This window comes from Populus euphratica, unplaced genomic scaffold (genome assembly GCF_000495115.2).
Source record: "Populus euphratica unplaced genomic scaffold, PopEup_1.0 scaffold250.1, whole genome shotgun sequence".
Classification (NCBI taxonomy): Eukaryota; Viridiplantae; Streptophyta; class Magnoliopsida; order Malpighiales; family Salicaceae; genus Populus; species Populus euphratica.
In genome coordinates, this window is record NW_011500005.1 from 545642 (window position 1) to 558933 (window position 13292).

Here is a 13292-nt window from a genome sequence, read left to right on the forward strand (position 1 = left end):
TCTGAGGAAAACGAGTGCAAGTTGGCAGAACAGGTAATGCTTCGCAGTTGAGAAAGCACGATGTGTCAGAAATCTTCTATCAAGGGAGAACACTCCGCCAACTGGTTATGCTGTGCATCCTTAGATCGCGCTTATCTTTTATTAGCTGTGTCTCTGCGGACAAGTGATGGAACGCCATTCTTCTTCTCTTCTTTTGGTTCATTAGAGGCTCTCGATGCCTGGAAATACTCAACTTAGTAATTCATTTCCTTTTTTCCATTTTATCCTTTCTATTCTGGCGAGAGCTAGTCGTCACAAGTGAATGACGGGGCGCGGCGCTGCTTGTTATTTTATATGCTAAGCCACTATCAGCAAATGAAAACCCGATCAAGAAAGGCTCGCCTGGTGGACGCTGATCAAGAATTAGGATGCCCCCCTCGTCCAGGCATTAACCTCACTAGAGGAATGCAGACCTGCCATTCCCCTATTAGAAGAACAAACACTACTTTATTTCCTAATCAGTTTCTACGGCCTCAAGCGTCAACTTAATTATTGGCGGATCATCCACCCATTTAACTACCTTCTACATCTTCAATCAACTCCCATTTAACTCTGCAAGTGGCCACATCGTCCTTTTATTAGTTTTACGTCTTCAACAAAATTGAATAGTCAAAGGAGGATTCTGCTTATATCCAAAATTGGCCGGAAGAGCCAGCGTGGAGAACAATACCAAATGCCGGGCATGAGCTTACGTTGTATTCTTTTGCCTTGCCTTCTTGCACATTACATGATAGTTGCGGTGTAAACGAATTAAAAAGCCTTACCTCGGTGGTGTAACTGTCTTTATTAGTGGTGAAGTCATTTAGTGTGGCGCGGTAACCAAAGGAATTGGGATGTCATTTCCGAATTCTGCCGGAAGATGCGTTATCGCTTCATCCAAATCATAATCTTGAGCATGTACTGCTCAACAAGAAGCAACGAGGTAGTCTTTATAAGAAAGTTGAAGGGCTCTGCTGCTTATTTTATATATGCTACCTGCCTAATCTAAACGGAGATAAGAGTACCACCTAACATGACTCAGGCAGGATAAATGACTCAGGCAAGATAAAAGGAAATAATCCAATTCTCCAATAACCGTCCACAAGAAGCACGAGCATAAGAGATACCATGCTAGCAATAAACTTCCATCTTGATGCCCTCTCTGGCCGTGTCTAAGGCACTTTGTTGCACATACCTGCTCATTTCACTATGCATATTTTAATAACAGAGGCAGCTCCGATGCGATGAAGTGCAACAACCGCATCACCAGGCTTGCACAACCCCCTCGCTGTTGCTGACTTGAGAGCAGCTTCCAAAATCATCTCTGTAGATTCTGCATCCGTGGCCTTGGCTGATCCTTCTGCTAAAAGGGGAATCAAGCCCCTATATATCAGACTATGCCTTGCAGGGGTCTCATCACTACATGCCCAGTCAAATGAATCGGTAGTCAGTACGGGAACAACCACGGAAAGGATTGGGACAGCTGGCCGGTACTTGGCAACCAATTTGGCTGTGGTCCCACCACGTGTCAACACCACAATGAGCTTTGCTTTGGCCTTGTTAGCAGTACGTACAGCCGAGGATGCGAGACTCTCCAATGGGCTCATAGGAAGTGGAATTGATCTTATCATATCCTTGAAGATGGCACCATAGTCAAGGGAGGATTCTGCTTCAATACAAATTCGACGCATTATCTTGACTGCAAGCTCTGGATAGGCCCCAGCTGCACTCTCTCCGCTGAGCATAACACAGTCAGTGCCATCGAGGACAGCGTTAGCAACATCAGTTGCTTCCGCACGGGTTGGCCTAGGAGACTTGATCATAGACTCGAGCATCTGAGTAGCAGTCACAACAGGCTTGCCAACAAGATTGCACTTGTATATCATCATCTTTTGTGCTAGGAAAATCTTCTCAACTGGAATCTCCAGTCCAAGATCACCACGAGCAACCATGAAGGAGTCAGTCTCACGCAAGATCTCATCGAAGTTAATTACTCCCTCCTGGTTCTCAACCTAACAAAACCAAAGGAATCAAATTATTTATTATTTGATTGAAATTTATACAAAAAAAAAAAAAAAAAACAAGAAGCATGATAAAGAAACGATTATATCAGCTAATATCCTGGACATGGAGATGCCGAGATGCAGTTGTGGGAATATAAGCTCGATGATGCCTCCCGCACATGCATGCGCTCTGTTATGAACTCAAACAGAATACAAAAGAGGGAATTCTACCTTTGACATTAACTGTATCTGCTTGGCATGGGGCCCAAGAACCTTACGCACGTTAACAAGATCGGAGCCCTTGCGTACAAAAGAAAGGGCAATCATATCAATGTTGTTGGGAACACCCCATTCCAAAATGTCTTCCTCATCCTTCTCTGTCAGTGTGGGAAGATCTACTACAACGCCAGGAAGATTAACATTTTTTCTCTCGCCAAGCACCGCAGTGTTCTCACAACGGCACCTGACAGTTCCAACCAGGGGATCACAAGATAAGACAGTGAGGGTGATGGTGCCATCTGCACACAATATGGTATTCCCAGGCTTGACATCCACAGGCAGTTTTTTGTAGCTCATGGAGATCGTGTCTGTGTCACCCTTGATGCTGTAATCAGTAGTGATGGTGATTTCCTGACCTTCCTTCAGCTGAATAGGTTTTCCATCTTTCAGGAAACCGGTACGAATCTCAGGTCCCTAAGACAAAAGGTTATGGAGGTACATAAACATGTGCTTGTGAGTACAAAGAAGAAGAAAGACAGGACAAATAAGTGCTCTGCTTAATTAGGTGCAAATGCTTCATTATCTGTCCAAAAAAAGGGACATGGATATCGATCTCATCAAGAGAGAAACTGATGTGATTGTAGATGCCTAATTGACAAGGAAAAATGCATCATCAACGGGAGATGGAAAAAAGAGCAGAGACCTTGGTATCGAGCATGACAGCAGAGAGGATGTTGGTGTTTTGCATAGCAATCCTGAGATTGTTCAAGGTCTCCTGGTGGTACTCGTGGGTGCCATGGGAGAAATTGAAGCGAGCAACGTTCATGCCAGCTCTGAGAAGCTTCTCGAGCATGGGTACGGATCGAGAAGCAGGTCCCAGAGTGCAAACGATCTTAGTCTTGGGGACACGCCCCTCTTCATCATCCAGGTGCTCCTTTAGGAGTCCTTCTATGTCTATGGTGGCCATTTGATTTTTATTTTTATTTCTGCCACAAAAACAAATTAATATTTGTATATTTCTATCATAAAAAAAGACATGTATCTGCCTATCTATCCATGTAAGCAAGTAGATCAATTATCATCCATTCATTCAGTGTTTGAAACCGGCAGATCCAACTGAAGAAGAAGAAGAAGAGAAGATTGATTGATAGATTGATTTAGCTTCAACAACTTACTGTAAGGGAACAAGAAGGAAATTAATTAATTATGAATATGAAATCAGAAGAAGAAGGAAAGGACAAGAAATGGCGGTAAGTCTACCCAATGCAAAGTGCTGGGGGTAGCTCCTGCTCCTGCTGCTGCCCCTGCCCGTTGGTAGATGCTGCTGCTGCCCGTTTCTTCTCCTGTCTCTGTCCCTCTCTCTCTAAATATATGTGTTAATATCTAAAACCCGAAACGGTGGTTGCTCCTGTCTCTCTCTAATCTCTATTAAATGACGCTTGTTGCTGCTTGTGCTTGCACTCGTGCTGCTGACGCAGAAAAGCACAACTAAGAGCTGTATTTTATGTGTTTTAAAAAAAAATTAAATTTTAAAAAACATTTATTAATTTTAAATTAATATATTTTTAAATTATTATAATGTGTTAATGTAACTTTTAAAAAATAAAAAAATTATTAATATATATTTTTTAAAAAAATTAATTATAATCACACTTTCAAATCAACTCTAAACTCTTAAAACATATGAAACACGAGAGATTTCAGTTGATTATAGAAAGACCATTGAACATTTAATTTAAATTAATTCTTCTTCTTCTTTATTTTTATCCAATGAAGTCATGCATATCAGCATATACCATTACCACGCAACGGAATATTCCACATTCCCCTTTTATTCCTTCCTCTTCATTTACTGAACTATTATTTTTCTTTTTTTTTCTTTTTTGTTGGTACATTTAAAAAAAAAAAAACCTACAGAACAGGTCTTCACCCCAGTCTAGTGCACGCAAGATGATGGATCAGCGATACATGAAATATTTTCGGACTCTAAAATTTTTTTATTGAAATAATATATCTCAGAGAATATTAAATAAGCTTAACTCACGGGTAACAATTGTTATCTACAATATTGGTAGTAAAATAGAATGATATAAAAAAAGGAAAAGGAGGAAAAAAACACGAAAAAAAAAAGAAAATTTTTTTACAGCCACATGAAAACTATAATAATAACAATATTAATATTATTAAAAAATTCTTAATAAAATAAATTTAATAATATTGAAAACATATCATAAATAATAAATAAATTAAATCAATGAGTCGTTCAAATATATCAAAATTTATTTTTTAAATAATTTATGTAATTTATTCTAGTTATCTTTGGTAATATTTTTTAATGTTATTGAATTTATTGAAGATTTTTTTAATAATATTATTAGATTTTAAATATATTTTTAAAATATTTGTTTTTTTTATTTGTAATTTGTAGAGAGAGATGAGAAAAAACAAAAAAGATAAATAAAGAAATCACCAACGTCATTGTTGGAGAGATTTTTACTAGACAAATTCAATGGCACAATGATTAGAGCAAACCACATCAGCCATTCAAAAAGAAGTGATTTCAAATATTTTTTGACAGCTCATGTACACTACAGTTATAATTGGTAACTTTCCTGGTGTTTATTATTATCTCCTCGAGAGCAAACATCCACGTGGTGGATTTTGATTTGGGTGAAGATATCAATAGGGGGTTTGTTTAGTAGCTTTTGTACCTGCGCTATGAAAAACATAATTAGATATTTAGGAATACATTAAACGTTTTATATTGCAATACTCATTAAAAAATTAAATTTAAAATATAATTCGTATGAAGTAATTTTTATATGTTTTTTAACTGGTTTTTATAAAATTTTATTTATTTTTATATTTTAAGTATTTTTAAAAAGTTTAATTTTTTTTATTTTTTTCTTTACTTCAGATTAATTTATTTTTTATATTTTCAAATTATTTTAATATGCTGTATCAAAAATAATTTTTTTTAAAAATATTTTAATATATTTCTAAGCAACAATACTTTTAAAAAGTAAATACAATTAAATATTTTATATATTTTTTTGTTGCACATAAACTTTAATCACAATTTTTATCAAACACATATCTAAATTCAATTAACCACACTAAATTATATTTTTTTCAAACTCATTTTTCAACATTATAATTATAAAAATTATTTAAAAAATAAACACACTTTGAATATATCAAAATCAAAATGAGAATGGGTTTTGGCATTCATTAGTTACTTGGTTCTCAAGGAGTGTGGCCTTCAGATGAAAAATTTGAAATCTATACAGTAGATTTCAAGTTCAAGTCAAGATATATATTTTTTATAAAAACTTAAAATAACCAAAGTTTTATTTATTTATTTGAACTCACAAAAAATATTTTAAAATAAAATTTTACTTATTTAATTAGACCCACAAAATACTAAAGTTTTCTTAAATCTAAAAAAAAAATCATTTATTACTTGTCTTTTTGGTAACTCGTAAAGCTCCCTTGTGTTCACACTTTATGATAACCGGCTACGCCACTACCCATCTCTCTATTGAGAGAAACCTGGCCCAAAGACAAATCGCACCTATAAATCTCTCTCGCATGGGCCTGACTATTAACTCAACAATGCTTATTCTCTAGAAACTGGTTGATACACAAAAAGATTGCATTATTATATTATAATATTGGTTCTTTTTTAAAATAATTTTTGTTTAACAATATATTAAAATAAATTTTTTATTATTTTTAAAAATTTATTTTTGAGTGAGCTTTTAATCTGAAAATACAAAAAATAAAAATAAAAATTATTTTAAAGTAAAAAAAATAAAAATTATTTTTTTTCAAAAACAGAAAACCCGAGAGAAGATTTCGTTTCCAGTTCTGAACAAAATCTCTCGAAATCCATTTTTTCCTCACATCAAACTATCACTCCAGCAGCGCTGAGCGCTTTTTGTCGGGTAAAAAAAAAGGAGGAAGAAGAAGAAAAGAGGGTCCCAAACAGCAGCATCAGTGAAAAAACAATATGACTATTAGCAGCTAAGAAAGCAGTGTAACACTTGTGCAAGAAGTCTTGTGGATCTAAGAACTAACACAAAAAGTTCTTTGTCTGAGATATTACAGTGTGATAAGCAGGTTAACTTCAGTTGGTCATTTTTTATACACGTTTTGGTGGAATGTAGGGCACACGCTCATCTTCACATAAATTCTGCAAGGAGGCCAGCATAAGGGTTAGTCCAGATGGAGCGGAATATAAAAATCAGATATAAACAAATCACTGGGTGCAGCAGACACCCACTAGCGCAGGTAACGATTTTACAGTGGTGCTACATTCCAGTCTTGATGTGCACATTGTGCAAGAAGAGCCATAGCATTCCAGCTAAAAAGAGGAAAAGAATTCAAAGATAGAAGTTTCTGTGGTAAATTCTCTTCTTCAGCTATAGAGTATTGGCGGCACTAAAGGTGAATCTTTGACCTATATCTCAGCTTAACTCACAAAAATCCTATGACCGATCCAATGGATATAGTGAAAAGTCTATTTTTTCGTTCATAATCCCAGATGGGGAATGAATGCATCATCAGCTTCTAACTTCAGGTAGCACGAGAAACAAAAATACTGCCAGATACAACTTTCAACTAAGAAAATGAGGAGGAAAGAATGAAAGTTCAGCTGCTCATTGTCTGGGAAAATACAATTAAACATGCACCAGATGGCATGACTAGTAAAATATAGGATTAAATGGTGCAAGCAGCATGCTTTCAAATTTGCACAAAGCTTAGCCATGATAGAGCATACACTAAACACTTTTACAAATTTCAACTTCCAAACATATATAAAACATGAACTCCCAAACATGTGTACAATGTGAGAGGTCTCAATGAAGTTTTGCACATTCCAGCAACTAAGAGTGGCGAGTGGTAATATTTCACACTGACATAAAACACTTTTTATATCTAACATAGCATCAACACAGAAATTTTCCACAAACAGCCAATGTGGGTGGATAAATTGAGCATGTCATTAGCATAAAAATGCAGCACGAAGTTTATAGTACTTTATCTTAACTGGAAACAGTTACTGCTGGTTAACTAAGATGCAAAAGTGGTGTATATTTATTAAGCTTAAACAAAGCATCTATAATGTGCTTGGTATGATGAATTATACCTGTAAGTCCTCTGGAAGTGCCTCTGAAACAGCAAGTGTATAACAACCAGGTACAAATCTTCCTGAAACAGGTTTAAAAGAATCAAGCAAAAAGAACCAATTTTCTAATAACATATTCAAATCTAGAACAGTAGATGGACAAAAATCTTTACAAAGAAAAAAAGAACCTACAGAATCTAAGAAGGAGAAATATATTGAGGTACTAAAGTATCAATGACAATTTTGCGTGTCAAACCATCCCTTGTAAAGAACAAGAATTGCGTGCATGGACATGCTTCTACATCTAGATACCTGATCAGTCTAATCCTAGTAATGGAATGACCCCAGAATGTCCATGGTGATGAGGGAAGATCAATTAGGAGATTATAGTTCTGGCTCAGAGGCATTATGCATTGCACGCAACGATTGTCTTCCTTTCACGGGCAAGCCACGATTTGACTGCCATCCCCACCCTAAAGGAAATCAATTGGACTATAGTAGTATCAACTGAACAATGTTCAGAATATCAAAATTCCCAAAATCCATCACTTTATGAATATGCAGAACCTGTGGCACCACTAAAGACACTTCAACTAATAGTTTATCTGTGCTGCACCTTGCCACAAGTGGTGTTTGATAAGGAGCTTTAACCATCCTAACAACTCTCAAACCACACCAACTGAATTTCCCATCATTAAATAAAAAAAGCTTCACCCCACACTCAATATGTGTTGGAATCAACGTGTGAATACCATAGGAAAGGAGCATCATGAAAACTTACGCCTAAAGAAAAGATTTCTTGTGATAATTATTCAAATGAGTTAGTGAATCAGATAGTGACTGAAGAGAGAATCACCCTCGAATCTCCTTGCATGGTTTTAACTTAATACCATCTAAGCAACTAACTTTATAAAATCTACGCAAGTCTGGAAGAATACTACTTGGCCTCAATCCTATAACTATTCAGAATTATGTCCTTGGAAGGTTGGACACAACTCCGAAAATTCACATAAGCTAACACAACAAACAAGTAAAAAAAGAAAAGACAAGAAAAAACTGGGGATCGGAAAGTATCTGAAAGCAGAAACAAAAAGGAAGAAAGAGAGTCGGAGATTATTGTTTAACATACCAATTCTCAACCAGCGAGCAGCCCAGCTTCTACTCGGATCCATAACAGAAATTATCCTGCAATAACGTTAGAAAAAGTAAGGTATGAAATAGGATGAGAAGAGAAGAAATTAAAAAAATAGAGAAAAATAATTACTGGAAGAAGGAATTGTTGTTGAGATAATAGAAAAGGAAGAGGAAGGAGGATGATTAGCCTACCCGGTAAAGTTAGGAGTTGTGCAATCAACGACACGCTCATGATCTTCGTCCATCTTAAAAAAGGGACAATTCTCGCATCCCGACTCTCGGAACTGCACATTTTTATTATTAATATTTCACCGATAAATAATAAGTCCAAAACCCTAATGAGCAACAATCTGTACAAAGAATTAGAACAGCGAAAAACAAGAAGAGAACCTGGTCGTAAGTTTTGACAAGGCGGCAACGAAGACAAGCTCTGAGCTCATGTCCAAAGCTCGTCGGGATTTGGGCTGCTGCACTTCCCATTCTATTCTTCTGTGAGTTGTGACTAGAGAGGGGAGAAGGACGGAAAAAAGAAAAGAAATAAAAAAACAGTTGCGGGGATAAGAAGACGAAACATGTCGTCCATCTAAACGCAAAGGACACGTCGTCCATCTTCTAAAGCCTGCGTACCTATGCATTTACTGCTCTTTGATTCATTTTGGATCTGCAATTCAATTGGCCTGGATTTGGAAGCCCGCTTCAGCATTGACTGGTGCCAACCCACAAGCCACATGGGATCCGCTGATAATCAAAGCGTGCGAGTCCTTTGGTGGGGATGCAAAAGTAAGGGTTCTTTTGCAAGGAAATAAATATGACAGTGGATTTTTGCAAATAAAAAAATAAGGATGATTATGGATATTCACACATAGATTTTTATTTTATTAATAGTCATACTCTATCTATCAAGTTTTATCTGATTCAGATATTCATTATCTATTAAATAATATTAATAATTTGAAATGAATTAAAATTATAATATATATTTGAAGTATATATACAAATATGAAATCGCTGGATTATAAATAATATACAATCATACATTCCATGTCAATATTAGAGCATGTGTAAATTACATTAAGTTCTAAGAAATATAAATATTCTACGTGTATCTCAGGATGAATTTGGAATAAAAAATTACTACCTAGTCTTGAATAAAAAAAATCTTAAATATTAGATTAGTGCAAAAAAAAAAACTACTCTCTGGTAAGGTTTTTTTAATTTTTATTATCATAGATTAGTGCTCAGGGGTGTTATTATAAATTTATAATTATACATTATAAATATTAGCAAATGGGTGGCTTTCAAACCGTTAAAACGACATATATGAAGCTATCCAGCTACCAAATGTTGCCTCCTGAGAGATCATAACACTTTATACATGATGATATGACGTGTTTTTTAAAATTCGCAGCAATTTGTTGCCAGTGATTTTATTTTATTTTTCTTTTATCTCTTCTACTCAAATCTTGCACCGGCCCTTACGAAATTTAAAGACAACCTCTTTTATTACTATTTTTTATTTTATAACAAGCTATAAAATTATAGATTCTTTTTAATTTCATCTCTTTGTTATTTTTTAAATCCTTTTATTTTTTTAAAAAAATCTATAAATAATATATCAAATTACAAATACTTTTTAATTTTATCCCCTATATTTTTTTTAATTTTTCTAATATAATCCTTATTATTTTAGTTGTTGCTTATGTTGATTGAGATCGTTGTTGTTTTCAAAATTCATCATTTTTAGGTTGTCTTCACTATTTTTTTTTGTTTTTATCTTTATTTGTTGTCTTTTTTTTTTCTTTTTTTTCTTTACACTTTTTTCTTAAAAAAATAATTATACAGATATTAAAGATTTAGTATTTTATCATAGTAGTTATATTATTGTCCTATTTTTCTAAAACATTTAAAACTAATTTGAGATTTTACATGTTTTTATGTTTTTATTGATACATATAATATTCAATATTCGTATGTTTTATTAAATTTAAATACTAACTTTTTGTTCATAGCTATATTCTTGATGCTATGTCAAAAAAAATGTTAATAATACCTACATATTAATTATTTTACATTAAAAAATTACTTTGCCTTCCACTAATGGCTTGAAATGACACACTGACAATTTTTTTCATTTAATAGCAGTGATAATTCTTGATTTATTGAATTATATGTATGTATATATATAATTTTTAATTCATAATAAAAAATTATTATAAAAAACATTTAAAAAGTTTACATGTTTATTTTATTTTTTTACAAAATAAAATTATATTATTTGGAACCGATTCAAATAATTAGTCTATACTGTAATACAATAAGAAACATGGCTACAAAGATGGACAGGGGGGAGGGAGGGGGTGTCATCCATCCATTCATATTTGGTGCATTCAAGGTATCTCAACAGGATGTGCCGGATGGAAAGCCGCAGGTAAAAATTCATGGGGAAAAGCTATATTGACGAGCGTGCTATGCCGTGAATTATTAATTTTTTACATAAAAAAAAATATGGAGAAAAGCAAATATTTAAGACCTTTAGACTATAATATCTATAATATCTGATTTAAGAGTTTAGATTTGGGTATGACTTTAGACATGATTACAATGTTATTTTCAAGAGTTTTATATCAATCCAACTATCAAACCCTAGAATCTTATTCTAGGCTTCGCGAGGTTGCAAAATTGAAGCGACTTCAATTTAGTGTTTTTTTCTGGTCCCAGATTGCTTAGGCATAAAAGTAGATATTATATCTAAGTTAATAACAACAATAATAATAATTGATTTTCTATTTTAAATTATTTTTTTTTTGTGATGTTTTTTTTTTGAAGTTTAATAATATTAATAATAATATTAAACTTATCTAATCCAAGTTTTTATAGTTTCTAATCTTTTCAAATAAATTGATGGTTTTTCTTTGACATTAATAATATATATTTTTTAAAATTTATCAATGATAATGACAATAACAATAACATTGATAATAATAATAATAAAAAATTATATGTACAAGTTCTTATAGTTTTTAACCTCTTTGAATTAAATTTATATTTTTTTAATATTAACAATATTTTATTTCTAATTTATTAATGATCTAATAATTATAATAATTTTTAAGTTTATCCTTTAAATCAAATCATATCTCAAATAGATGTGTTAAATGCAAAGCCACAGGTAAAAATTAACATGAAAAACCTATATCAACGAGTTAAAATAGCATTTTATAGTTAAGTTGTATGTGTCATGCTGTGAATTATTATTTTTTTACATGAGAATATAAAAAAAAAACAATAATTTAAAAACCTTTGATATGACTATAATGTTTGACCTAAGAGCCTAGATTTAGATTTAGCTGCAGCGCTGTATCTAAGAGTTTTGGATCAGTTTACAAGGCCAACTCTAAGAGTTGTGGATTAGCTGTACCATTTGATCGCAAGATCTTGTATTAGGCCTGATTGTAAGATCAAAATAACTTGAATTTAGCATTCCTTTTTAATGTTAAGCTGCTTATGTGTGAAACGGGACAATAAAATTAATAACAAAAAAAATAACAATAATAATAATATCAAAATTAATAACGAAAATAACAACAACAATAATAATCTTTTTTTTTTGCGATACTAATAATATTTGTTTTTTGAAATTTAATCATATTAATGAATATAATAATATTAAACTTGTTTGACTCAATTTTTATAGTTTTCAATCCCTTCAAATAAAATTAATGGTTTTTCTTTGACAATAACACACACACACACATTAAATTTATTAATGATAATGACAACAATAAACTTGTCTGACTTGAGTTTTTATAGTTTTTAATATTTTCAAAATAAATTTATGGTTTTTCTTCGATACCAATAATATTTTATTTCAAATTTATTAATGATCTTAATAAAAATAAAAATAATTTTTTTTAATTTTACCCTTTAAAACAAATCTATAGTTATTTTCAATATTAATAATATTTTTTTTCAAATCTATTAATTGTTGTATTAATTATAATAATAATATTTAACTTATTTGACTCGAATTTAAGTGGATACGACTGCAACACTATCCTTGAGAGTCTTGAATCCAGTTACAACGATACGTGTAAGAGCACTGGACTTCTTTTAAATGCTGGACCCACAAAACTCTGAGTCTGGCTATAACAATAAACCCAGGATCCTTAAATCTAGACGCTGAATCCAAGAACTGTGGATCTGAACATTGAATCCTAGAGTCTTGAATCCTGACATCGAATCCAAAAGCTTTGACCTTGATTGAGTTGCAAGACCTATGTAACTTAGACTTGATGTCCCTGCTAGGGCCAAGTAACTTGAATCAGGCATCCCCTTTTCAATCCCAAGTTCTAGAAGGAGATAATTGACTTAAGTTAATAGCGGAAACAACAACAACAACAATATATTTTACTTTTCAAATCAAATTTATGTTTTTTTTTTTATGATGAAATATTTTTTTTATATTTCATACTATTAACATATATAATAATATTTATAATATTAATAATAACATTGAACCTATCTGGTTCAAGTTTTTATAATTTTTAATCTCTCTAAATAATTTTTATGCTTTTTCTTTGTTAGTAATATTTTTTTTAAAATTTATTAGTGAGAATGACAACATCATCAACAACAATAATAATATAAAATTCATCCGACCCAAATTCTTATGGTTTTTAATTTATTCAAATTAAATCTACAGTTTTATGCACTTTTAAGTACTAATCACAACACTATCCTTGAGAGTCTTGAATCTAGTTACAACGATATGTGTAAGAGCACTGGAC

General features: G+C 32.6%; 2 protein-coding genes across 5 annotated transcripts; both read right to left on the reverse strand.

Annotated features, from left to right (window-relative positions):
* Positions 1-886: 886 nt before the first annotated feature.
* LOC105141148 (pyruvate kinase, cytosolic isozyme) lies at positions 887-3610 on the reverse strand. Of its 3 annotated transcripts, XM_011048276.1 has the most exons (6): positions 3564-3580; positions 3501-3531; positions 3287-3414; positions 2944-3226; positions 2253-2714; positions 887-2030 (listed from the first exon to the last, which is right to left on the reverse strand). In XM_011048276.1, the coding sequence occupies exons 4-6, from the start codon at positions 3205-3207 to the stop codon at positions 1218-1220; spliced, it is 1539 nt and encodes a 512-aa protein (XP_011046578.1). In that variant the 5' UTR covers positions 3208-3226; positions 3287-3414; positions 3501-3531; positions 3564-3580; the 3' UTR covers positions 887-1217. The 3 variants fall into 3 exon arrangements, with proteins under 3 accessions (XP_011046578.1, XP_011046575.1, XP_011046576.1); XM_011048273.1 differs by lacking the exon at positions 3287-3414 and having other exon boundaries at positions 3501-3525; positions 3561-3610; XM_011048274.1 differs by lacking the exons at positions 3287-3414; positions 3564-3580.
* Positions 3611-6236: 2626 nt separating this feature from the next.
* On the reverse strand, positions 6237-9052 carry LOC105141149 (transcription elongation factor SPT4 homolog 2). 2 transcript variants are annotated; one of them, XM_011048277.1, is made up of 5 exons: positions 8896-9052; positions 8698-8789; positions 8501-8556; positions 7393-7450; positions 6237-6435 (listed from the first exon to the last, which is right to left on the reverse strand). In XM_011048277.1, the coding sequence occupies exons 1-5, from the start codon at positions 8983-8985 to the stop codon at positions 6378-6380; spliced, it is 354 nt and encodes a 117-aa protein (XP_011046579.1). In that variant the 5' UTR covers positions 8986-9052; the 3' UTR covers positions 6237-6377. The 2 variants fall into 2 exon arrangements, with proteins under 2 accessions (XP_011046579.1, XP_011046580.1); XM_011048278.1 differs by having other exon boundaries at positions 7393-7454; positions 8896-9040.
* Positions 9053-13292: the final 4240 nt, after the last annotated feature.